We start from the raw sequence: 23,331 nt of genomic DNA on the forward strand, positions 1-23,331 counted from the left end.
TTACATGACATGTCAGCTGAACAATACTGCTATGATTCCCATGAATGCTTGTGCGGAGTATTCCATGTCAGATTGAGTTGGTTTCCAAGATCACGGAGAAGCTCGTCTATAGTCTTGACGTCAGTACAGCAGATCTCGACACCAGCATGGGTTGATGAGATGTCTTTTGAGAGCATGACTACAATACAGCATGGCCGCCCGTCTCTTGAGTGATGTGCGCTTCTGGCCATCACGAGAGACCAGTCGGTGAGTTATCTGTCCAGGCCACCCGTGACTCATAATTGTGTCTGACCAGCCTGGCGACATCCCAATTCGGTCGTGACACCCCGCCATTTCCTTCGACACGACCCCCAAGGCCCAAATACGAAGATCAGGTTGAATGATTCCACAGTCATGCTCTGCCTTTTGAGTTGCTGTGTCAAATTGATCACTACCATGTGTCATCGGAATAAATGATGCCAGATAAGATACACTAGGCTACGTGGCTCAATAACAGAGCCTAGACACTCAGTATTTGCGAATCACTGCGATTTGCGGAGATCGCCTGTCGTTTGGATAACAGGAAGCTCATGTAAGCATGCGCAGCGTGGCCACGACTTCAATAATGCGTTGCAATGAGCATCGTATGCCATCATTGCCTCTTCTTGTTCTTGATGGCAGTCTTCTTCTTCATGGTGGGTGCTGACCAGTACTTGATCATTTGTGCGACCAAGACAGCATTCAATACAGTGCTGAGCATGAAACCCCAAAAGATGAGGGGATCATTGACTTCTGTTACGGTCGTGTAGATCCGGGCAAGACTGCCGAGCAAGTAGTTGAAGACTGCGAAAGCGCTGAGTTGACCGGTCGACTTGTTCTTGTGAATGCTGTAGATTTGAGGCAACTTGCTGCCAAGCGCAATAGGAATCGTCAAACTTTGCAGGAATTGAATCTTGGAGAAGGGCAGAGCATCAGCGCCCACGAGAGCTTGATACGCACCACCCAGTCCAAGCAAGATGCCAATGGCAGTCAAGTACTTCTTCTTGAAGGACAAGACGAGCAGCAAGATGGCGATGTTTTGGACAACAATAAACAAAGTCTCGCCATAGGTGCTGAATGGGAAGCCCTGCCTGAAGTTGTACGCAAGCGTGATGACAAAAGCGGCCGTCTCGAGCAAGTACGACAATACGCTGACCCCTTCGCCTGAGCCAGACGAGATGAGCTTTAGGATCTGCGGGACTTTGACAATTGATCCACCGGCGACAATACCTAATCCAAGTCCCTTGGAGAGGACTAGCTTGAGGCACTCAGTATTTGTGATGTCAAGGTCTTCGACGATCGTCTTGTAGCAATGCTCTGAACCCAGCACGGAGATGATGGGTTTTGAGATGAATGAGGGAATATGCTTCGTGAATTGACGGCCGATAGCAAGTACAGGCTGGAACATTTTGTAAATTACAGCTTGATCTGAGCACTTGTAGACGTAATGTAGACAGCGTATCAAGTACAGGCAGTCCCTGGCTGGCTCATGGCTGGTGTAGGTGCCACATTTCGTCGCACGGTTTCTACGCAGCGAAGCTTCACAATTGTCGCGAACTCTCCCAAGAGTACCGTATGCTCCTTGGCCGGCGCTTCTTGTCCTCTGCACGATCCAAAATGGCCTTGAGTGAGCCCTGCGTTTACTCATTGACTGAGCTAATACTAAGAAATTGGAACACACTCTGGCACCTTCCACTGCGATGAGGCATTGGCAGTGTACATGCTCAAGACCCTCCCAAAGTATAAAGATGCGACTGTCACGCGCTCAAGAGATCCAGAAACGCTTGAGGCTTGCGATATTATCGTGGATGTGACTGGAAAGTATGATGGTGTCAAACACTTTGACCACCACCAGCGCGAGTTTTCAGAAACTTTTGATGCAGCGCATACCACGAAGTTATCATCGGCCGGCCTTGTCTACAAGCATTTTGGCAAGGAGATTGTCGAGACGCTTACCTCGGAGAAGGGAGAGACGCTCGATTTGATTTGGAACAAGGTCTACAATGAGTTCATCGAAGGCATTGACGCAAACGATAATGGTATCTCCCCGTATGGCACCACCAAGGCGTCGTTCAAGCCCGCACTATCACTACCAGGCATGGTATCACATCTCAATCCTCGTTGGAACGAGCCCTCCAGCGATGCCATTCTAGACGAGCGCTTCCAAAAGGCATCTGCGCTGGTAGGGAGCCATTTTGAGGATCGGGTGGATTACTTTGCCAAAGCATGGCTGCCAGCGCGAGCAGGTGTCTATGCCGCCATCTCTTCTCGAGAGACACCAGAGATTGTCATTTTGGATGAATTTCTTCCCTGGAAGGACCATCTCTTCAGCATCGAACAGGAGTTGCAGATTGTTGGTAAGGTTCTCTATATCGTCTACTCCGATGGCAAAGGTTGGCGCATTCAAGCAGTGCCGCAATCGTTGGACTCGTTCGAGTCGCGCAAAGCATTGCCAGAACCCTGGCGTGGCGTACGGGATGAAAAGCTCGACGAGTTGACGGGTCTGCCAGGGGGTGTCTTTGTGCATGCTGCTGGTTTTATCGGTGGCCACAAAACGCGCGATGGTGCTATTGAGCTTGCCAAGAAGGCATTGACTTTCTGATGAAGCTATGTCGAGAGAGATAACCTTTGGTACCCTGGTAAGCGTCATGGATCCACTTGAACCTGTTTGGGAGATTTGTCGCAACTCAGGCAAGCTATCCGGATGCAAGTCAACCTATAAAGTGAAGCGATTGCTTCAAAGGGACCCGAGAGAGGAGCATTCAGAAGTATTCTATTCACTATGTATGCAGGATCTCACTACCTCACTTGATGTCAATACGTCTGTTGTAAAAGGAATCCTCTTCCACTTGTATGCTTGCTTAGTATTTTAAGTTGCCAACTGTGCATTGACTTCATGTGACTTGAGTCCAGTACCAGATCCAACATGGTATACCCAGAGTTCGTGCAGAACGCGAAAGACTCATACCAACACTATAACATCGGTCACCAGATCGTGCATGCTGTTGATATTATCGACGGCCACAAAACGTGCGATGGTGCTATAATCCTACTTATAAATTCCGTGACCTGGCCCCATGGTAATAGACGAGCCATCTTTTGTTCCTTGCCATGAGTAGGTCTGATGCTGCATTGAAAGATGCTTTGCTCCACCGCAACATTCAAATCACTAGGCGTTATGATGTGGACGCGATTTTCATACGGCTCAAGAGTCTTGCCGCATACAAGAAGGGCATGCACTTGAACTTATTGTCAAACTGGAGTCGCACCATCAAGCAGTCTTGGCACTCGACATTCGAGCCGCACAAGGTCAAGCATGTCAGACTCGGCCAAGGCCACGACCATTCAATGTGGTCTACCTATCTGTTCTTCCCGAACTTACCGACCCTTGTCGAGCGTGACGGATCGACGTCATGTACGTTGAACAGCGAGCAAGAAAGATTCCTTGTGGATGGCGTAATACTCAAAGCCCTGCAGCATGTTCTGTTGCAGTTGCGACTCGGCAAAAGATACTAAGCTCGACATGCCATTCTTGAAGTGGTCGCTTCCGTAACCTGACTCCATGGTAATAGACGAGCCATCTTTTGTTCCTTGCCATGGGTAGGTCTGATGCTGCATTGAACATGCGAAGCTCGACACTGCAGCTTTGTTGCAGTCTGTCTTCCGCACCAAACACAACCATGTGTCATCTGCTTTTCGTGCCATATCTTCGTATGCACAATCAGCCATTGAGCGTTTCAAATCAATATGACGCGGATGAAAACGATCATTGATGACGCGGTCAAACTTGTTCAATACTTCGACTGGATCATCAGCACGGCACAGTGCCTTTGTCTCGACAGTTGATGTCCACAAGAATGCTTCATGCCATTCTGGAGGTGTGTCCGCCGGATTGAGCAAAACCTTGATGTGGAATCAGAATGGGGCGAGGAGGTGGGGAAGTAGAAACAAGCTTGTCTCTGATCGACCCATCGATGAGTTACGCCCACTCTGCGCCTCAGTGACACGCGCTTCAGTAAATGTCTTGGCCTCTGCAAAATTGCGCGGCATGTGAGCCAAATCATTATCGTCACCAACATGCCGCAAGGCTTTGAGTATCACACCTAGCCCAAAGCAATTGTTCTTGCTCGTTGCTCAGCGTACATGACGAACAGGCGTCACGCTCGACAAGGGTCGGTAAATTTAGGAAAAAGAAGTAGGTAGACCACATTGAATGGTCGTGGGCTTGGCCTTGGCCAAGTCTGACAGGCTTAACCTTGTGCGGCTCGAATGTGGAGTGCCAAGACTGCTCGATGGTGCGACTCCAATTGGACGACGAATTCAAGTGCATGCCAATTTTGTAAGCGGCAAGACTCTTGGGCCGTATGAAAATTGCGTCCAAATCATAAAGCCTAGTGATTTGAATGTTGCGGTGGAGCAAAGCATCCTTCAATGCAGCATCAGACCTATCCATGGCAAGGAACAAAAGATGGCTCGTTTATTATCATGGAGCCAGGTCACGGAAGCGACCACTTCAAGAATGGCATGTCGAGCAGAGCATCTTTGCCTAGTTGCAACTGCAGCGTGGCTCCGTCGCGCTGAGACGGCGTGCACAGGTCTTGCCATTGTCGAGACGTTGTTCGAGATAAGTCAGGGAAACTGCCAGAATGCTCCAACCGCTGCATGACATCTTCGGCTTGCCAGTGCGACAATGCCAAGTATATCAATGCCGCCTGGCAAAGACGCAGACTTAGAACACTTGCACCTATTCAGGCATGTAGCATCGATCAAAGACTCAACCGTTCCCTCCTTGCTGCGAGGTTCTATTCGCTGGATGGTAAAAGTGCGAAGTTCTATTCACTGGATGGTAAAAGTCCCGCCGGTGAGTTCATCACACGGTTGGTCTGGGCAGAACCAAAAAGACTTGCCCTCGCTGTGAATTGAACACAGAACCTCACCATTACTAGTGGCGTATTATAACCATTAAACTACGAGGGCACGGTGATCGACTTCTCTCATTGTATATGATATAGGCAATTTGATGCTGACTAAGCAAGTTTGTTCGAAGACGAAGAGTCCCTGGGCGGATTCTCGGAATATAAGGCTCATTTCCATGCTAGTATGATTTTGCTCATTCGATCATAGCTGTTGTCTCTATAGCAATAACGAAACATGTAAAACAAAGCCGCATCAATGTATTTCTCCCTTTCAGGGTTTTCTGATCTTCTTTTGATCAAAATGAGATTTCAATAGGTCCAAAGTATCTTTGAGCATGATCAGGCGTCCTTGCAATACTGTTATAGAGCCCATTTAGATGACACAGCTGAAAGTGTCGCATCTGCAGAAGTTGCAGCAGAACGCGGCCAATTTTGTTTGTTTTGATTTGCGACGACGGCGACCAGTCAACCAACCATCATTGTTCTGTTCATCTGCTCAACATGGCCCCGGCGCTCTTCAAAGAGCTTTCCCGTAAGTATGTCCTCTTTCTGATCAAAGACTGATCAATCAGGTGAGGAACGGCAAGCAGCACGTAAACGAGGCGCAGGACGCACTTTTGTCGACAGCAACCCCATCACTTTTGCGCGCCGCAAATCGCTCAAAGCTCCCCTGGCGCCTGTTGATGTGAATGATCATCTTGTGGCTATCAGAGATGTCAAGACTCCGCGCAAAGAGCGGCAGGCAGAGGTATCGCGGTCGGAGAGGAAGCGCAAATCAAAGATGATGAATTTTGCGACACCCAAGACGGTGAAGAAGGCAAAGACTGTGGTATCGTCTTCTACAAAGGTGAATGCCTCGCAGGAGATTCTAGGAGACTTGAATACAGCGGCCGTGGCTCCTACTCTGCAACGAGCTGGAACAGAGCCATTGAGCTCAAGTTTGCATCAATCTGATCGACCATCTCCGCCAGGTCCACCCTCACCTGCATCGCCAGATCAAGCAGAAGAGGAAGTAGCTTTATCAATCAAGATCAAGACGCCTGCTCGCAAGCGAAAGCATGAAGAGACTATCAAGCAGCCCGTCAAGGTTAAAACGCCTGCTCGAAAGCAAACTCACGGACATACTGGCAAACCGGCAGTCAAGCGGCCTCGAGGCCTTCTTCGAGAACTGGGACCTGGCGCCTCCCGTTTCATTGTTGGCGCAAAGAACTATGCGACGCCAGAAAAGAGTAGAGAGAACAATGCGCCGAGACGAGCAAGCACACGAATCATACTAGCCGCTCATCGTCCTGCTATCCCTATTCGTGTCATCAAAGCTCCTGCCAAGTTGCCATCCAAGAAAGTCATCAAGTCTGTCAAGCCAATCTCAGATTTGGTCTTGTCAATTTGTGTTTTGCGTGAAATGGGATTGACGTGGAAGTCTGTGGGCGAAGTGCTTGGGATGACCGCGCAGAAGGCCAGCAAGACGTGGCGAGCTTTAACGATTGACATGGCTCACCGTGCAGCTCAAGATGCGACACAGTATGCAAAAGGTTCAGGGAAAGCAGTGATCACTAAAGGAATGTCTCTACGGCCAATGACCAATTGCGATGCATGTCGGCGAAAGACAAAGGCAAAGTGCGCCGGAAAGTGCAATAAGCGTGGATTACTGGTCAATTCATTTGTCAAATCGCTCCTGCGCGATGACGAAGCGTGTCAGGAATCGAATGTGGAAGACTCGCTGGACTTGCTGAGCGGTTGACATGTCAAATCAAACGTCTGAGAGCAGCAGGCATCAGGATCTCATGCTCAAGTCAACGCTATGATGCGCGAGCCTCTGCGTCTGGACGAATTGAGTACACCCCATAGGCGTAAGGTGTGACATTCACACAAGCATAGCCCAGCGACGTCTGTTCAAGAGCTCAAGGCCACAAGTGCTGCTGCAGTGCAAGATAAGATTGGCCCTTCAGATGGATTTCGCGTGAATGGCTCATTGGCCAAAACCACGTCGCCAACAACAACAAATCAGCTGAACAAGTTGTTGACACATATAAGCTACAGCTGAATCGATCATAGCTATCAGACGTACAGAGATGACAATCTTGTGCATCAAACCGATATCTTATGCTCATGAAGCTTTCGCAGAGGCTGATATCGTCTTTATGGCACAGACTTCACGAGCTGCCTTTCTCACTGCACTGAGATGCGGAGAATATGACAAGGTTGACTGTATCATCCGACACCTTCATGTCATCACTGGACCCTTTGATGCAGAGATCATTGACGCACTGCCACGCTCTGTCAGGGTCATTGGCAATGTTGGCGCTGGCTATGATCAAATCGACGTAGAAGCTTGTACGCGTCGCGGCATCTACGTGACACATACGCCTGATGCTGTACGAGATGCAACGGCAGAAGCCGCTGTGTTTCTTGTCCTCGGCTGTGTCCGCAAGTTTGGCGCGGGCAGCAACAAACTCTTGCGTAATGGATGGCTCGACGGAATAGCTCCTGGTCGCAGCCTCTGTGCCTTGACTGTCGGTATTCTGGGTCTTGGAAGTGTTGGGACTGCTATTAGTGAACGTCTTGCTCCATTTGGCTGCAAGGTCCAATATCACAATCGAAAGGAAGTGAATGGGAGCCGTCTAAAGTACATCCCGACCATGGATGCCTTGCTCGCTTCGAGCGACGTTGTCATTATCGCAGTCCCGCTCAATGCACAGACACGCCATCTCATCAATTGCTCAGCTCTGAGCAAGATGAAGAAAGGGAGCTGGCTCATCAATGTTGCTCGAGGTCCAGTAGTGCATGAAGAAGCCTTGGTGGGTGTCCTTCGGAGTGGCCATCTTGCTGGAGCTGGGCTGGACGTATTTGAGCATGAACCAACTGTGCATCCGATGCTATTACAGCTCGCCAAAGAGCAGGGCATCACGAATGATTGTCAAGTGGTTTTCCTACCGCATATGGGCACGCATACGACAGATGCCATCAAGCTCATGGAAGAGACTGCACTGAAAAACACGCTGAACGTGTACAACGGCCGCAGTGAGGGCATCTATATATATTATTTATTTATTGGATTTTCCTCAAAAGCGACAGTGACAGTGACATTGACACCTTTTAGGAAGTGTTAAGCGAGGCGCACAGGAACAAAAAATCCCATTGGTGGAACTCGATGGAACTCGATGGAAAACGCGGCGGCTGCCTAACCCTACGGGCGCCGTGCTATAGAGCACCGCAAGTTGCCACAAGCCCAAGAGACCGCTGCGATACAAGCACTCTGGGCTTTCCCCCCTTGGTCGAGAGAGTCTTGCCTTTTGAAACCCTCAAAACCCAGCTAGCGGCTCCGACTCTTTCTCTCCCTTTTCTTTTCGGCTTTGAAGGCCATAGTCTGTCTGTGAGACCCTGCGCCGCAGCATCCATGGGTATGAATTCCCGCAAATTGACCTTCCTCTGAGCGTTCTTTTTTTCGTATTTTGATGCTAATGATGCCTTTGAAGATCAACAGAGTAGTTCAGTAGTTTTGAGGAGATTGTAGCCAGCAGAAACCCCTTGAAGAATTTCTGAGTGCGACTGGACGTCAACATCTCGAGAACTGTCGCGCATGCCGATCGGTAAGTCAAGACTCTTGAGTAGAAGGTCTTTGCTCACAAGTGCTCAGCGAACGGCCAGGAACAAGCAGCGCTCTAGGACTCGAGGTATGAAGCGCCCTTGAGAGTAGTCCTGCAAGGTTTGCTAATATCTTGGCAGCTCGCCAACCCGAAAGCAGGATAGACATCGCCGACAAGACATGCACTGCCTGCCAACAGCAGATGCCGAGTGACGAGTTCCTGGGCGCCACGGGTCGCCAATCGTTCGCCCATTGTCGCACGTGCCAATCTGTAAGCGAGTGCTACTGCCTTGATCGTATCGACATTGCTGACACCATCCAGAGAATTGCTACAAACCAGCAGCGTGCCAGAGCTGCACGACGTGGCATTGGAGGAGCGCAGAGCTGTAAGAGTTTTATGCATTCACTATCACAGAAATGCTAACGTCATTGAAAAGCTCAGCGACAGGTCCTTGCCCGACCTAACTCAGCGTCTAAGACTTGCACGTTATGCAAGTTGGAAAAGCCTGAGAGGGAATTCGTCGATGTTACAGGTCGTCGACCGTTCGCCCGATGCCACACGTGTCGAGAGGTAAGACGGAGATGGTGCATTGGTCAATTGCTTGCTAACATGCTGCACAGAGGTTAACACGTAACAGACAGCGTGCCAGGGCAACAGCAAGAGTCAGAGCGAATTTGCCATCCCATGTACCGGCAAGCGTTCTTGAATGTGCAGGGTCAGTGTCTCGCATGGGAATCGATGCAGACTATGTACCGGAGGTCCACTCCATTGGGTTGCGCGACAGACAATGTACTCATTGCGGTGCCCTCCACTTCGAGTGGGAGGATACATCCAATGGTACCGGCATCTACCTAAGCTGTTGCCACTACGGCCAGGTGCAGCCACGACGAGTCAAAGGACCGCCGGCACCACTCGAACGCCTGCTACACGGAGGAGATACGATCTCGAAGCACTTCAAGAACAACATTACGGGGTATAACAACGCAATGGCATTTACATCTATGGTTTACACGAAAGATGATCGACTCCCAGCTGATGGAGGAGGCCCGATCCCATTCGTTGTGAAGGGTCAATTGGCTCATCTGCATGCTGCGCTCTTCAAGCCAGCCAATGCAAAAAATGCTGCTTTCGCTCAGCTGTACCTATATGACCCTGAAGGCGCAACTGCGGCACGTTTTGACTATTCTCAGACAAATAAGAACGGTAAGCTGCGTAAGGATTTGTTGACACTGTTGAGTAAAACGCTTCAAGAGTGTCAAAACCCATTCATCGCCGCGTACCAAACAGCGCATGAGGTCGTTGAGCAGTGGCTTCGTGAACATGAAACGGAACAACTTCGTCTCAGTCTCACCACACCAGATTTGAGACTGGTCATGGAAGAAGGAAGGGATCGTCGACGGTACAATTTACCAGTCGTCAATGAGGTCGCAGCAATTCTCCCGGACAGCGGCCGCCTCAATCAAAAAAGCATCATCCTTCACGAACGCAATGAAGATGGAGGACTGAATGACCGCAAACGACATGTCGACCCGTGTCATGTCGCATACCTGCCACTGGCTTTTCCTTTGATCTTCCCATACGGAGAGCCGGGTTGGCACTTCGATTTGCGTCGAAGGGATGTCGAAAACCCCATGAGGCAATTGGAAAAAAACCGTCTCCCAACAAGAATTCTACCGATGGTTCCTCTTCTCGCGACAGCGTACTCCAGCAGGTCACGATCTTCCACCTCTGTCGCACTACGGTAGGCTGTGCCAGCGGTTCGTTGTGGATGCGTTCTGCTCGATTGAGGACAATCGCCTCCAACTGGTTGCGAATCGACAACACATGCTGCGTGCAGAACTGTACTCTGGAGTCCGGGATGCTCTGACTGTAGGCGATCGTGATCTTTCCACGGTCGGTCGTCGCATCATCTTACCAGCTTCTCACACAGGAAGCGACCGGCACATGAGCAAATTGTATCATGACTCTATCGCCTTGGTACGGGCGCTTGGACCTCCCAAGTTATTCATTACGATGACTCTCGATGCGAATGGGGAAGACATTGCTAGGAATCTTGATCCAGGTGTGTCCTCGGACGACGACCCCATGTTGGGCGCTAGGGTCTTTGAGTCTAAGAGGAGGAGTTTGGTCAACAATTTGACCAAAATCTTTGGCAAGAAAAACTACCAAGGTATGGTCCAAACGGTAGAATTTCAGAAGCGGGGTCTACCGCATTGCCATACACTCCTGTTTCTTGGTCCGGACATTCGATTTGATGACCCATACACCATTGATGAGTTCATCTCAGCAGAAATACCCGACCCATCGTCGCCGTATTATGACAGACTTCTGGAAATCGTGTCTCGGTGCATGGTTCATGGACCGTGCGGTGATTTGAACCCCCATGCTCCATGCATGCAGCGCGACAAGCATGGTAGAATGACATGCAGCAAAGGGTACCCCAAACCATTTTCTGAGAGCACCGCAATACTCGGTGATGGCTACCCGCACTACCGCCGTCGGGACGATGGCCGCTACATTGTGAAGACAGTGAGAGGTGTCTCTCACAAGCTGTCGAATCAGTGGATCGTGCCATACTGCCCATGGCTGCTCCTCACGTACAACTGCCACCTCAATGTGGAAGTGTGTGGCTCTGCACTTGCATGCAAGTACATCCACAAATACATCTACAAAGGCGCCGATCGAGCCACCTTGGAGATCACTGACACTTCCAGAGTGGATGAGGTAGCTCTTCATGTGCAAGGGCGGTATGTTGGACCGTGGCATGCAGCCTGCCGAATATTGGAGTTTCCCATACACTATGGCTTTCCCGCTGTCGAACAACTCACGCTGCATCTGGAAAACGAACAACCCATCAGTTTCCCAGACAACGTCACCCGCGAGCAACTCGAAGGGATCATAGCAACCAAGCGGACGAAATTATTGGCTTTCTTTGACTACAACGCTCAGCATGAGGATGCCAGACACCTGTTGTACCATGAATTCCCCCAACATTTCGTGTGGGATGATAAACAGAAGCCTTCAAAATGGCAAAAAAGAAAACAGGGCAAACCGGTGTCGCGCTTGGTGCACATCCCGTTCGGCGCCGGGGAACCATACTTTTTGCGTTTGTTGCTGACGAAAGTGAGAGGGCCAACAGCGTATGTGGATTTACGTACATACGATGGAATCATCTACGGCACTTTCAGAGAGGCCTGTCTGGCACGTGGCCTGCTGGACTCTGATGAAGAACTCATGCATGCCTTCGAGGAGGCGAAAACGTGGGCAACTGGCAAGAAGATGCGCTCACTATTCATCACAGCACTGCTACATAACGAGATGCCGCATCCTCTGGCTGTTTGGGAACGGTTCAAGGAAGATCTATGTGACGATCTGCCGCGGTACATGCAGCGACACATTATCTATCCTGAAGATCTTGAGAACCCACACCTTGACTATGGATTGTATTTGATCTCCAGAGAGTTGCAGCAAAACGAGGAGACCTTGGAGAAATTCAATCTACCAAACTATCAGTTTGCTTGGGAAAGTCAGTCAGCCGGCAATCCTCTGATAGCAGAGCAACTGAACTACGATTGTGATGAGCAAGCACGTCTATTGGCGACCAGGCTGCAGCACTTGAATGAAGGCCAGCAGTATGCATACACTTGCATCACTGAAAGCATCGACAACAAAAGTTGCCTGAGTTTCTTCGTCACCGGTCCAGCTGGAACCGGCAAGACTTTCCTCTATGAGACGCTTGCATGTCATTACCGGTCAAAAGGTGAAATCGTGCTCTGCGTTGCATCCTCCGGCATTGCGGGAATCCTGCTACCGGGCGGCACCACAGCGCACTCACGGTTCCGCATACCGTTGAAATCAGGGCCAGGGTCGACATGCCGCATTGGGAGACGCTCCGAAACAGCCGAACTCCTGCGACAGGTCAAGCTAATCATCTGGGATGAAGCACCTGTCCAGAATAAGCACGACGTCTTGGCGGTGGATCACACCTTGAGAGATATTCATGACAACGCAGACCTCTTCTTTGGCGGTACTCCTGTTGTCTTTGGTGGGGACTGGGCACAAACACTGCCAGTTGTCCGACATGGTGACCGAGAAACTATCGTCAATGCAACGCTGCAAATAACCGACTTTTGGGCGGATGTCAAGGTGCTACACCTCACAGAAAACCAACGAATGCATGACACACAAGCCAACCGTGATTGGAAACAACATCTGGCGGACTTGAGCTCAAACGCTCAAAGTGATATTGAAGTACCTTCAACCATAGCTCGCTTGGTTGAAGAAGACGCCTTTATCGAACGAATCTACCCGCAACATGCACTGAAAGCTACAAGCAACAATCACGACTTCTTCGCTTCACGCGCCATATTGGCACCACACAACGGTTCAGTGCATACGATCAACCGGAAGGTTTTAGACCGATTTGAAGGGGAAGAAGTGGCCTACGATGCTGCCGACAGTGTCGAGACAGAATCGCAAGATCCCTTCTTCACGACACAAGCAAATCCGGAATATCTGGCCACCTTAGAGCCAGCTTCCCTACCTCCGAGCTGCTTGCGTCTGAAAGTGGGCATCCCGGTCATCCTGATACGAAACATACGTCCCAGGGATGGGCTCTGCAATGGCACCCGTCTTGAGGTGGTAAGGCTTGGCAGATACCTAATCAAGTGTCGTGTGTTGACAGGGACACGAAAGGGTCAAGAAGTTGATCTGTTCCGCTTCAAACTCAACAGTGACGAAGAAGAGTACTCTTTCGTCCTGACGAGAAAGCAATTCCCAATTCGTCTTGCCTTCTCGATGACTATCAACAAATCTCAAGGGCAAAGTCTAAAGCACGTTGGCGTTGACCTCAGACTCCCTTGCTTCGGACATGGTCAACTCTACGTTGCATTCTCGCGAGTCACAAACGTGGAAAATCTGTGTACTTTGCAGGACACAGATCAAAACTTCAGGACAAAGAACGTCGTCTATCCTGAAGTGCTGCTCGATCAACTAGCAGCGACGCAATCTGAAGATGAAGAGATGGCAGAGTAGCAAGACTACTCCCTGTGGAATACGTCGATGACTTCATCTCAGACTCAGGCCATTCTTTCGGTCCTGTCAAGCCCCGAAAGCGACGAAAGATAGATAACTCTTCAGAATAGTATAATACCACAAGTGTTATTCAAATGACATAATTCATAGTAGATATCAATAAGCAAATTATTAATTTGACGCCTCCCCAACGGGGGGCCCGCACAGCTAGTCGTGCCTGAACAGAAATCACTAAATTTGCACACAGACTTGTAGCACATGACAGCACTGACGAGAGAGTCTAGAAATCCACAAAGCTATGCAAAGTTCCTTCAATGCGAAGGATATGACAAGAGTGCGTTACACTCTCTGTGTTTAAAACAAGAACAAGAGCCATAAGTAGGTCAGCGAGTCGCCGTTGCAACGTGCTCACTCGCCCATTTGGCAACCTCTTTGGTGGCCTGGGGTTGACCTTTAGCACGAGAAGCCTTCAAGCAGCCTGATACCCATTCGGCAGACAAAGGCTGCTTCAGCTGTCCCCCAGGGAATGTCTCTGCAAGGTCGCCAATCAGACCAATCACATTCCGCTGCAGGGCTTGTGTCCGTTCCTCGTCCGCTAGACAAGTCGCCATAAAGTTAAACATGTGCTCGACATACGGACCAAGTGTTGCGGCTTTAGGCGTTCCCTTGAGGGCTTGCACAATACCAACATAGGCCTCGACAATGCCTTCCCGAAGACCATTCACATAGTCAATCATGTCGTATCCGGACTCCGGTGTGTAGGTCACGCTGGACGCCTGTTGTAGAAGCTGCATCACCACATCAAGGTACTTGCTAAACTCCTGATTGATGGCCAAGGCGATATCTGAGATGGCAGACAAGATGGCTGGCTTTGCTGCACGGTTGAGAAGTGGTGACTGCAAATTTTGCAGTAGATGCGTCATAAAGTTGTCGCCGTACGGGAGGACTTGCTCGCCAAGCGACCGCGCAATATCGCCAATCAATCCGATTGCAATACCACACAATGCGTATTCTTCGTGATTCGCCAAGGCTGCGTACAGGAATGGCGCGAATGCATCGAGATAGATACCAAAGTGTGCTTCAACAGCGAGACAGAGTGCCCCCACAGCAATAAATACATCTTCATGGACGACAGACTGCTTGGGCTGGTTTTGCTCGAGTTCAAGCAGAATGGTCATGATACGGTCCGAGATGGGTACCACATCCTTGCCGCAACGACGGATGATGCTCGTCAAAACACTGAGCAAGTTGGATTGCAGCTCCTCGAATTGCACCTTTTCTTCGGTCGACAAGACATTTGCGCGCATAGAGACGGTTGCCTGCAACCGGTCGAGAACGACACCTGAAAGCTTAGAGATGAGTGGCAGGACTTCGCTCGAGGCGTGCGAGACCATTGTCGATAGGGCTTCGTATGCAGACGTCCGGGCATTATTCTCATTCGAGTTTGACTCTGCAACACCAAGAAGCGCAGTGAATGCTGGCTCATAAAAGGGCGACATCTGCGAGCTGGTAGACTCTGGATCGTCAAGTTGCTCACTGAGGTTCATTAGCGCCCAGCAGCAGTTTGTTCGGATGCGTGGGTGATCGCGCAGACCATCGAGCAGAGCACCGACGATATTGGGCAAGACTTCAACCGTAACAGCGCCAATGACAAGGTCGGAGATACGGCCAAGTGTCCAGGCAGTCGTGTCCTTGACTTGCAGATTTTCATCCTTCATCATGTTGAGCAAGACACTGAGCACTTGCGCAACGAGGGGTTTAAGCATTTCCGGTTCTGGGCCCTCAAGAATCGAACCGAACGCCATGACAGCCGCTTCACGTTCCTTCCAGTTGCTGCTCGATACTTTGGACTCGATGAATTGCAAGACGGGCTGCACAATGACTCCCTCGGCACACTGAGCAAAGAGCTGCAGACAATTCGCGGCACCCATAGCAACATTCCAGTCATCCTCTTCCGCGTCATCTTCTTGTTTGCAGAGCAAAGTGAGCAAGACAGGCAGTACTTCAGGCAATGCCGTCTTTGCAAATTGGAAGCATTCTCGCTCTGGCTGATCACCGAGTTCTTGTGCCTCTTGTGCTTCCATCATCACTTCAATCTCCTCCTCACACACGGTCGACCAAAACTCAATAGCTTGCAGAGCGACACTTTCGTCACTGTGCTTCATGCCAAGGACCGTCAGTCCAAAGAGAGCCTTTTCCATATAGAATCGCATCTTGTTGTAGTAGAGCTGCATGATGCGTACCAAACAACCAAAAGCAGCAACCTGTAGCTTGACATCATTGGCTTGCGTTGCTTCACACACAATCTGCATAATGTAGTTGCGCTCGCCTTCACGCTCAAAGTTCTCCCTAACAAACTCGAGCGAGTCGTACAGAGCAGAAATAGCAGCAAGCCGTACAGCAATGGATGGTTCTTCCTTGCGCGCACCTTGCACCACAGCCGTCAAGATGGCATTTGACTGCGATGCAAGGACTTCCGGGTCAACCGTCTCACAAACATAGCCAATTGCTTGTAAACTAGCTTGTTTGACGTGCTGCGCGCTCTCTGGTGCCGTGTTGCTCACAAGACTCGTCATCAGCTCTGGCCATTGCTGAAGCGGCAATTCAATAGCTGCAATGGACGCGATGAATTGCGCTGCAGACTGACCTGCTTTACTGTCATTGCTATTGAGCGTAAAGAGGGTAGCCTGTTTGATTTGCGCTTTCGTCTGTTCAGGCAGATTTTGCCATTTACCTTGATTCTCCTCGCGTCGCCGGAAATCCTGCTTGTTAGCTTGATCATTGAGCAACCAGGCACACGCGTACTTTTGCAGAGAGAGCATTCTTGAGAGCAAGTCCAGATGCATTTCTGATGTGTGAGGCGGCTTGTTCATTGGCTAGCTGGGTGGATAGGAGCATCATGTATTGATCGAAATGATCGCGCGCTGCGGCTTCGAGCTGCTCGGTGGCCGAGAGACGCAGTTGCGCATCTGGCGAGAGCGTGTTGGAGAGCAGTTGCCCTACATGTCAGCTTGACTGCTTCTCTGCTGCTTTGCTCTGTAATTCCTTACCGACATCCATGGTTGTTGGTGGTGGTTGTGGTGTGTCGTCGCTGGTTTTGATGTTTGGTCAAGCAGCAGAGTACTGAACCACTGGACCACTAGACTCACCAGCTGCATTTATCGATGAACAGAGGCAAGCGCGGAGGAGGCGCACCAGCGAGAGGCGGCAAGACTGAACAGCGGCCAAAGAAGGTACCTACCTATTCCTCATTCTCTAGACACGACTGACCTCTGCAGGAAGCAATCTTAAACCTCGCAAAATACCAAGACAAACAAGTCCGAGTCAAATTCACAGGCGGCCGCGAGGTGGTGGGTGTGCTCAAGGGATTCGATGGCCTTATGAATCTAGTCCTTGATAATGTCAAGGAATATCTCCTCGATACCAATGAGACGCGCGAGCTGGGACTCATTGTAGTGCGTGGGCCGACACTCGTCCTCATCTCGCCCGTCGATGGATCCGAGGAGATTGCCAATCCATTCTAAGGCCTTCCATTGTCATTGTAATCATTCTTGTCAGCTACGCCGACGCAGCTCGTTGAAGGCCGATTCAGCGAGCTGCCTCAGTTCACGATACGAAGCTACAATACTGCTCGTCTCATCTCGACTGATGAGCATCACCCGTTCCTCGATGCCAGCATCAAGCTTATTGAGACAAGCAAGGACATGACCCAGATCCAGTACAGGTTGACCGCGCTCGTTGACCTGATGAAAGACATAGTCCCTGAATAGCTTAAGGAGATAACGATCACCCGTCTCTGACCATGCCGGATCATGCTCAAATTCGGGCCGCTCATTGATGAAGCCGAATTTGCACAAGAGGCGAACAAGCCGGCCATTCTCCGTTGCTGTTGCGAGTTCTGATTCGAGTGTGTCGTTGTACGAGAGTGCCGCATCCATACTCTCCAAGGAAGCAGAGCCAAGGTGACCTAGCACAGCATCCAACGACAGTGAACAGCCATTGTCTGCATCCTCGAGCACCAGGTGCATAAAGTCATTCAGTTGGCTCGAATAGCCGCGTGTCGTCAAGTCAAAGTTGAATTGTGCATCTGGCCAAACTTCGGGATCATTGAGTGCCAAGCCTAGTACGAGCGCAGCAGCAAGGGTCAAGTCCATGGCTTGTAGGTACTTGATGTCGGCATAGGGATCGTATTGCAGCACGTCCAGCATGCCGCAGCAGTTGATGCGAATGCGGTTCTTCTCCGTGACCAAGATCTTTGTGAGGTCCAATAATCTGCATGCCAGGCCACACGCGTGAATAGCTCGTAGCGCATTGTACAGCTGCGAGAGGTAGCTCCATAGCACAGTCTCAGGACATGGTTTGCGTTGCCGAAAGTGTTTCTCGTAGAGCGTGCTGCTGAGGGGATGGTACGCATAGACAAAGACAATACTGTCTCCCGTGAAGGCTTTGCTCGTAAAGGCTTCGCGTACCTCCACCACACTCGCACACCGTACTTTCCTCCATTTTTGCACCAGGGTTATGCTCGCTTCACTTTGTAGGCGAAACCCCTCGACGCGTCGCAAACAGTATTTATTGCCATCATGCTTGCTTGTCGCTTTATACGCATACGTCTGATAGCCAAAGACACGCGTACTCCGTTCCAACTGCAAGTCAAGCGGCACCAAAGAGTGGTAGCTATGCAGCGTAGTGGGCAGGTTCGAGTTTTGCAGCGTTTGCAGTACTGCTTCTTGCTTCTTTGTCAGTTGTTCCCTCAAATCATCCGCCATAAATAAGTCATGACTTGTGCGCTCATCCGGCGCGAGCCCCTTGCGACTCGGTGCCAGAGACCCATACAAGTGATATTGTAGTGGTTGAAAATGCCGATAACTATCAAAACCAAAGGGTTCTGGCATGAGTCCCTGCAAAGCACTGGACGTCCGCGCAGGAGAAGAATGAAAACCCGTTTCGGCCGTGGTGGGTCGCGTCTCCATCAAGTCTGCTTGCGGCAACAGGGCTGCCTTGACGGCCGTTTGACGCGGTACAAAGACAGGCGCATTCAGTCCGTTGGGCGTGAAAGTTGGTGTTTCTGGGCGAAGCTTGCCGGACGCAGCGAGACTAGCAGAGGCAGAAACAGGCGTTTTAGGTCCATCGTTGTGGGAGAAGCGACAGCCTTTATCGGCCCATTTGCAGTAGCCGTGGATAGTGATGTTCCTGCAGAGAGTCTGGCTTGTTCCTGCCTCTGCTGCAGTGGCCGGCGGCCGTTTCGGGCTGTTCATGGGGCTGCTTGGCGATGATGCGATGCGATGCGGGCGTGGTGTTGCGCTCTTGGTCGTGGACTTTGGCAACAAACTCAACACGAACAACTCACTTCTGATACTTCTGATACTGTGGTAGAAGACACAGACTAGGAGTACAGAGCTCAGCCGCTGATGGAGACACAATGAACAGATGAGCCTGACTGTTACTCAAAATGCAGATGTGTCGCAATTCGTGTACAAGCAGCCGCGCTCAAATCTGGCGACTGCTGCCATGGTGATGCAATGGCCCATGCTCTACATGCTTCTACTTCAGCTGGCGGTGCTTCTCTCGTACCAGAGACATGCAGTCGTTTCTTATGCTGCTCCTAATGCACTTGTCAGCTTCCTCTCAAAGCTCTACCAAAATGACACGAAAGCCTCTGCAGCAATATGCTTCTTCACTAGCTGTTGGCTCTATTTCTGCTATAAGATGCCGCCAACGGAAGAATCTCTGATTGTCATGCGATCTGTCGGTATCCAAACCACAACGGGCGGATCAAGTCACTTTATCGCACTGGATATGATCCAAGATGTAGTCATTCACGAAGGCTTCAAAGGCTTCCAAGTGAAATTCTATCTTGCAATTTTGACCAAAGATGGGCGCAACCATGTCGTCTTCCCCGAGCTATTGCCTCGGCGGCGAGTCTTGGAGCGTGTTTGGCGACAGACATGCAAAGCGCTATTCGAAGAATAGACATGTTTGTCTTTGTCACAGACGTTGTTTCAGCAGCTCAAGAAAGATCTGCGCTTGGACCTGTCCCTTCTCACATCTGTGCATAACTGATCTAACCGTCTGTTAAAATGGAATCGTGGCCCAAGTACTTGGAGCTCAGCCCTGCAGGTGAGCTCGTTGATATCAGCGACCAACGCACTCCGCGCAATACAGAGCATGCGCGACACTCTGTGCAGCAGGATGTTCCATCTTCAGCACGTCCTCCACCACTGGAAGCTATATCTGCCAGCAGACGAGAGCTTAGAGAATCTACACTACTTTGGTTCAAGCACGCTTTTGACGAACCGTCTAAAGAGATGAATACAATGCGCCCGGCGTCACGCTCTGATCTGGAGCGAGCAGCCGGACAGCTGCATGCCTCTCAACAGTTTGACATGCCAAGCTTGCCCAAGAAGATGGTTTCGGATTCAAATAAACGCTGCGCTTCCGCATCATCATCACACTACTCTACAACCATACCGGAAACTCCAAAGTTCACCCAAAAGAAAAGGAGAAGGGCCAGATGGTGGTTGATAGTACTACCTTCTGCGGCTGTTTTCGGTTTCATCAGTATACTATCGCTTTTCCTGGGAATACCCAACATTCTGAATCGTTTCCTCCGATTCGATCTGCATGAGCTGTCAATCTCAAACCAAACAGCCAGCTCGTTCTCGGCAAACCTGAAAGTCGACGTCTTTGCATCCACACGACCATTCAGCACGATCGTGTCGGCTACCACTATGACCATCAAGTATGACAAAGACTTGTTCAACTTGGCTGCTCCAGATATGGCAGTCCGTCGCACTGGCGTTGAAGTCTCTGGAATAGATGTCGTACAAGTGCTCAGCGCTGATTCACTCAAGGCTTTACTACAAAGGTTGCTGTTCGACCAAAAGTCAGCTAGAGTCGAGATGAGGGCAAAGACGAAGCTCAAGTTCAACGCACACTTTGCTGTCCCCATCAGGCTAAAGAAGTCTCTTGACATTGCAGCCATTGATACTCAATTCCACGCAAACATCACATACAAGCCGACTGTGCTACGGCTAGCCTTCCATAATCCAACACATGTCTCTATTCAAATGGATGAGATGTCTGTTGTGATCAAGAGCCAGAATAGCAGCCTTGGCACATTGCGCTCTCCATCTGTCATCATCAGACCTGGAAGAAACGAAATCTCACTGTTCGGCAATAGTACTGGCGTGGCTGATCATGCAATCGTGACAGTCTTTCCAGGAGTCGCCTCTGCTGCATTTGTCGGACGTCGCATCAACTTCAACTGAGATTATGACCATGTTGTAGTCGGCTGGCTGGCTCTAGCTGTCTCGCCACCAAATGGTCCTTCTTCTCAGCTCACTTCTTTTGGTCAGGCTGTACAATGTACTGTCTGACACTCCTCATTCCCTCTTTATCATCGCTTTCAACTACTTAGCTTGCCTGTTTACGTAGAACAGGAGCCTGACTATGCAGATGAGTGAAATGTGACTGTGTCTTTCCGTATCGCCTCCGCGACAATTTGGTCGACAACCTCATCCAGGATGATGTCGCGTACTGGTAGTTGTGTGGCCCGATGCAGAGATGAGTTCTATTCCACAGCAGACATTCGAGCTTGAGAACCGCGTGCAAACATTAGCCTCGACTGATGCCATCTTTCACTACGATGCAGCGGAGCAGAAACGATTACAGCAAGAAGCGCCATGGAAGAAGGACCCACACTTCTTCAAATCTGTCAAGATCTCTGCTATTGCATTGACAAAAATGGTGACGCATGCTCGGAGTGGTGGTGCGATTGAGGTCATGGGCCTGATGCAAGGGAAAGTCACGGCACAGGGCGAGATTATCATAATGGATTGTTTTGCGTTACCCGTGGAAGGCACAGAGACGCGTGTCAATGCAGGTGATGAGGCGTATGAGTATATGATTCAGTTTGGCGAAGCAAGCAAGCAGATTGGGCGTCTTGAGAATGCCGTTGGTTGGTACCATTCACATCCGGGCTACGGGTGCTGGCTTTCGGGCATTGATGTTGGCACTCAAAGCAACTATCAAACATACCAAGATCCATTTCTTGCCGTTGTCATTGATCCCAACCGAACCATCTCTGCTGGTGCTGTTGAAATTGGTGCATTCAGGACGTTTCCTGAAGACTACAAGCCAGCAGAGGCACAATCAGAGTATCAGTCAGTTCCACTCGACAAGATTGAAGACTTTGGTGTGCATGCCAGCCGATACTATTCTCTTGAAGTCAGCTACTTCAAATCGAGCCTTGATATCAAGCTTCTTGAAGCACTCTGGAACAAGTACTGGGTCACGACACTTTCCCAATCACCACTTGCCACTAACCGCGCCTACACAACAGAGAGATTGAACGATTTGACTGCAAAGCTGAAGCAAGAGCACCAAACAACAGGAGCCATCGACACGCTCAACTTTCCATCGGCTGGTACGCAGAACAAGGCTGGCAATACGGATACCATCAACAAGTTGGCAGCAGATCTCAAGGCAATTGAAACGGGCGAGAAGCAAGGTCTCAAGACTGCCGAAATCAAATCACGCTTGATGACCATTTAAGAAGTCGTTACTATCTTCTTCGCAACGATACATGTCAAGTATCTCAGTAGCCCTGCGCAATGGACTCGTAATAACTCAGATTCCGATCCAGCTGTCCCCTCAGCGTCTCAACAACGACGGAATGAGTTACATTCAAACATGTATACATCATCCCAGGCTCCGGTTCTTTCAAGAGTCGTCCTGTGAAGACGAGGGCCGACGTTGGTGCTGTCGTGATGCGGCCATCGACATATCGTGGGCCCAAGGGACCTTCAGCAGCGGTATAGTAAGAATTTGGCAAGACTGCCTCAAAGTCAATTTCCTCATCCATCCCACACAAAGTGAGAATGACCCATGCAGTGCGAAGAATGGTGTTGCCCACATTAGCACGATCGTCGTAGAGCACATCTTCCACGTTGATTTCAAAGCCTTCGCGGACTGTATAGCATGATCCTAGCCTCTTCCAGATTGTCCCAGCTCGTGACATCATGCACAAGAGTTCGTCTGGGACTTTGGACATCATGAAAGTAACAGTGACCGATGTGAGGCCTGGATTGGGGTAGCGACCAAATGACAGGCCCGTCAGTTGGTTCATCTCCATAGGATACATATCTGCAGGCAAGTATGATGGAGACGCCTCATCTTATATGCAAAAGTAATGACTCAGATTGTGCAAAACTGTAAGCGGCGTGTTTTATGTATGTCATGAGTCGATATGATTTGGTATGGGTCACATTTCCAGAACTAGCGAGCATCGTTTCAAGCCAGTTCGCTGCTAGAGGCAATTCCTACAGCATGTATGTGGGCCTTGAACTGGCTGGGTATCTAGGTCTAGGCGCTGCACATGCAGATAGCCTGGCCAGCGAGCTCTGCAGGAGCAAGGAACGTTGGAATACATGGGGAAGGTCCAGTTGACAGTTGACAGACCGACCGAACGTTTGACTTCAGATGGCGCGGGAAGTTCTTCATCCCAGCCCTGTATTCGTCAAAGCTAGTGTATACTCTAGCAGATGAATTGGAAATCATAACGAAGGACTAGAACAGCAAGAATGAATGCAAGAAGGTTACTATGTATAGTTTGAGCTCTACATGCTCAAAATAGATGAATATTCACAGAACATATGAACAGACCCTTTACAGAACAAGGGTAAAGGCAGGCAGTGCAAATGTCAAAGTCTGCGTGCCACCAATGACAACCGTAGTGAAGCTAGGAGGCGGCACACGAACGGTTGGAAGAGGTTGAG

The 23,331-nt window shown here is 50.1% G+C and overlaps 14 protein-coding genes and 1 non-coding gene across 15 annotated transcripts; 8 read left to right on the forward strand and 7 right to left on the reverse strand.

The window, feature by feature from the left end:
* Window positions 1–682: 682 nt before the first annotated feature.
* BCR37DRAFT_331834 (uncharacterized protein) lies at window positions 683–1,393 on the reverse strand (the record flags this gene model as incomplete). The annotated part of the gene is made up of 1 exon (XM_040867038.1): window positions 683–1,393. A coding segment is annotated over one exon (711 nt), but the record flags the coding sequence as incomplete, so codon positions are not given.
* A 242-nt stretch (window positions 1,394–1,635) lies between these two features.
* Window positions 1,636–2,620, forward strand: BCR37DRAFT_401949 (metal-dependent protein hydrolase; the record flags this gene model as incomplete). Its single annotated transcript, XM_040871873.1, has 2 exons — window positions 1,636–1,645; window positions 1,686–2,620. 2 exons carry the CDS (start codon window positions 1,636–1,638, stop codon window positions 2,618–2,620), a joined length of 945 nt encoding a protein of 314 aa, XP_040727467.1.
* Window positions 2,621–4,922: 2,302 nt separating this feature from the next.
* On the reverse strand, window positions 4,923–4,995 carry BCR37DRAFT_t7. Its single transcript has one exon. It is a non-coding gene; the product is annotated as a tRNA-Thr (tRNA).
* A 440-nt stretch (window positions 4,996–5,435) lies between these two features.
* On the forward strand, window positions 5,436–6,675 carry BCR37DRAFT_391082 (uncharacterized protein; the record flags this gene model as incomplete). Its single annotated transcript, XM_040870954.1, has 2 exons — window positions 5,436–5,466; window positions 5,507–6,675. The coding sequence occupies 2 exons, from the start codon at window positions 5,436–5,438 to the stop codon at window positions 6,673–6,675; spliced, it is 1,200 nt and encodes a 399-aa protein (XP_040727468.1).
* A 400-nt stretch (window positions 6,676–7,075) lies between these two features.
* Window positions 7,076–8,044, forward strand: BCR37DRAFT_401950 (D-isomer specific 2-hydroxyacid dehydrogenase; the record flags this gene model as incomplete). The annotated part of the gene is made up of 2 exons (XM_040871874.1): window positions 7,076–7,955; window positions 8,010–8,044. The coding sequence occupies 2 exons, from the start codon at window positions 7,076–7,078 to the stop codon at window positions 8,042–8,044; spliced, it is 915 nt and encodes a 304-aa protein (XP_040727469.1).
* On the reverse strand, window positions 7,976–8,335 carry BCR37DRAFT_376856 (uncharacterized protein; the record flags this gene model as incomplete). The annotated part of the gene is made up of 1 exon (XM_040868682.1): window positions 7,976–8,335. A coding segment is annotated over one exon (200 nt), but the record flags the coding sequence as incomplete, so codon positions are not given.
* BCR37DRAFT_376857 (uncharacterized protein) lies at window positions 8,248–8,790 on the reverse strand. The gene is made up of 2 exons (XM_040868683.1): window positions 8,562–8,790; window positions 8,248–8,518 (listed from the first exon to the last, which is right to left on the reverse strand). Exons 1-2 carry the CDS (start codon window positions 8,686–8,688, stop codon window positions 8,412–8,414), a joined length of 234 nt encoding a protein of 77 aa, XP_040727471.1. The 5' UTR covers window positions 8,689–8,790; the 3' UTR covers window positions 8,248–8,411.
* On the forward strand, window positions 8,297–10,116 carry BCR37DRAFT_213689 (uncharacterized protein). The gene is made up of 8 exons (XM_040866432.1): window positions 8,297–8,335; window positions 8,411–8,524; window positions 8,572–8,608; window positions 8,661–8,791; window positions 8,843–8,906; window positions 8,958–9,091; window positions 9,142–9,724; window positions 9,759–10,116. The coding sequence occupies exons 4-8, from the start codon at window positions 8,723–8,725 to the stop codon at window positions 9,884–9,886; spliced, it is 978 nt and encodes a 325-aa protein (XP_040727472.1). The 5' UTR covers window positions 8,297–8,335; window positions 8,411–8,524; window positions 8,572–8,608; window positions 8,661–8,722; the 3' UTR covers window positions 9,887–10,116.
* A 3,636-nt stretch (window positions 10,117–13,752) lies between these two features.
* BCR37DRAFT_412068 (karyopherin Kap95) lies at window positions 13,753–16,657 on the reverse strand. Its single transcript, XM_040872213.1, has 3 exons — window positions 16,606–16,657; window positions 16,361–16,554; window positions 13,753–16,317 (listed from the first exon to the last, which is right to left on the reverse strand). The coding sequence occupies exons 1-3, from the start codon at window positions 16,613–16,615 to the stop codon at window positions 13,939–13,941; spliced, it is 2,583 nt and encodes an 860-aa protein (XP_040727473.1). The 5' UTR covers window positions 16,616–16,657; the 3' UTR covers window positions 13,753–13,938.
* A 62-nt stretch (window positions 16,658–16,719) lies between these two features.
* BCR37DRAFT_391086 (LSM domain-containing protein) lies at window positions 16,720–17,079 on the forward strand (the record flags this gene model as incomplete). Its single annotated transcript, XM_040870955.1, has 2 exons — window positions 16,720–16,788; window positions 16,834–17,079. 2 exons carry the CDS (start codon window positions 16,720–16,722, stop codon window positions 17,077–17,079), a joined length of 315 nt encoding a protein of 104 aa, XP_040727474.1.
* A 30-nt stretch (window positions 17,080–17,109) lies between these two features.
* BCR37DRAFT_343865 (uncharacterized protein) lies at window positions 17,110–18,447 on the reverse strand (the record flags this gene model as incomplete). The annotated part of the gene is made up of 1 exon (XM_040867530.1): window positions 17,110–18,447. The coding sequence occupies one exon, from the start codon at window positions 18,445–18,447 to the stop codon at window positions 17,110–17,112; it is 1,338 nt and encodes a 445-aa protein (XP_040727475.1).
* A 535-nt stretch (window positions 18,448–18,982) lies between these two features.
* Window positions 18,983–19,525, forward strand: BCR37DRAFT_391088 (GPI-GlcNAc transferase complex, PIG-H component-domain-containing protein; the record flags this gene model as incomplete). The annotated part of the gene is made up of 1 exon (XM_040870956.1): window positions 18,983–19,525. One exon carries the CDS (start codon window positions 18,983–18,985, stop codon window positions 19,523–19,525), a length of 543 nt encoding a protein of 180 aa, XP_040727476.1.
* Window positions 19,526–19,632: 107 nt separating this feature from the next.
* Window positions 19,633–20,823, forward strand: BCR37DRAFT_385755 (uncharacterized protein; the record flags this gene model as incomplete). Its single annotated transcript, XM_040870384.1, has 1 exon — window positions 19,633–20,823. One exon carries the CDS (start codon window positions 19,633–19,635, stop codon window positions 20,821–20,823), a length of 1,191 nt encoding a protein of 396 aa, XP_040727477.1.
* A 244-nt stretch (window positions 20,824–21,067) lies between these two features.
* BCR37DRAFT_211285 (JAB1/Mov34/MPN/PAD-1 ubiquitin protease-domain-containing protein) lies at window positions 21,068–22,130 on the forward strand. The gene has a single exon (XM_040866421.1). The coding sequence runs from the start codon at window positions 21,119–21,121 to the stop codon at window positions 22,106–22,108; it is 990 nt and encodes a 329-aa protein (XP_040727478.1). The 5' UTR covers window positions 21,068–21,118; the 3' UTR covers window positions 22,109–22,130.
* A 21-nt stretch (window positions 22,131–22,151) lies between these two features.
* On the reverse strand, window positions 22,152–22,688 carry BCR37DRAFT_391091 (uncharacterized protein; the record flags this gene model as incomplete). Its single annotated transcript, XM_040870957.1, has 1 exon — window positions 22,152–22,688. One exon carries the CDS (start codon window positions 22,686–22,688, stop codon window positions 22,152–22,154), a length of 537 nt encoding a protein of 178 aa, XP_040727479.1.
* Window positions 22,689–23,331: the final 643 nt, after the last annotated feature.

This window comes from Protomyces lactucae-debilis (assembly GCF_002105105.1).
Source record: "Protomyces lactucae-debilis strain 12-1054 chromosome Unknown BCR37scaffold_3, whole genome shotgun sequence".
NCBI classification, from domain to species: Eukaryota; Fungi; Ascomycota; class Taphrinomycetes; order Taphrinales; family Protomycetaceae; genus Protomyces; species Protomyces lactucae-debilis.

What these genes read in the sequence shown, in the direction of transcription:
- BCR37DRAFT_412068 (XM_040872213.1), bottom strand. An exon ending in AGAATGCTCTCTCTGCAAAA is followed by an intron (nt 16,318 to 16,360) that starts GTACGCGTGTGC and finishes GCTAACAAGCAG; the next exon opens with GATTTCCGGCGACGCGAGGA.
- BCR37DRAFT_211285 (XM_040866421.1), top strand. Translation starts at nt 21,119, where the DNA reads ATGAGTTCTATTCCACAGCAGACATTCGAGCTTGAGAACCGCGTGCAA.
- BCR37DRAFT_376857 (XM_040868683.1), bottom strand. Translation starts at nt 8,688, where the DNA reads ATGTCTATCCTGCTTTCGGGTTGGCGAGCTGCCAAGATATTAGCAAAC. An exon ending in TGGCCGTTCGCTGAGCACTT is followed by an intron (nt 8,519 to 8,561) that starts GTGAGCAAAGAC and finishes ACTTACCGATCG; the next exon opens with GCATGCGCGACAGTTCTCGA.
- BCR37DRAFT_213689 (XM_040866432.1), top strand. Translation starts at nt 8,723, where the DNA reads ATGCCGAGTGACGAGTTCCTGGGCGCCACGGGTCGCCAATCGTTCGCC. An exon ending in CATTGGAGGAGCGCAGAGCT is followed by an intron (nt 8,907 to 8,957) that starts GTAAGAGTTTTA and finishes GTCATTGAAAAG; the next exon opens with CTCAGCGACAGGTCCTTGCC. An exon ending in GATGCCACACGTGTCGAGAG is followed by an intron (nt 9,092 to 9,141) that starts GTAAGACGGAGA and finishes CATGCTGCACAG; the next exon opens with AGGTTAACACGTAACAGACA.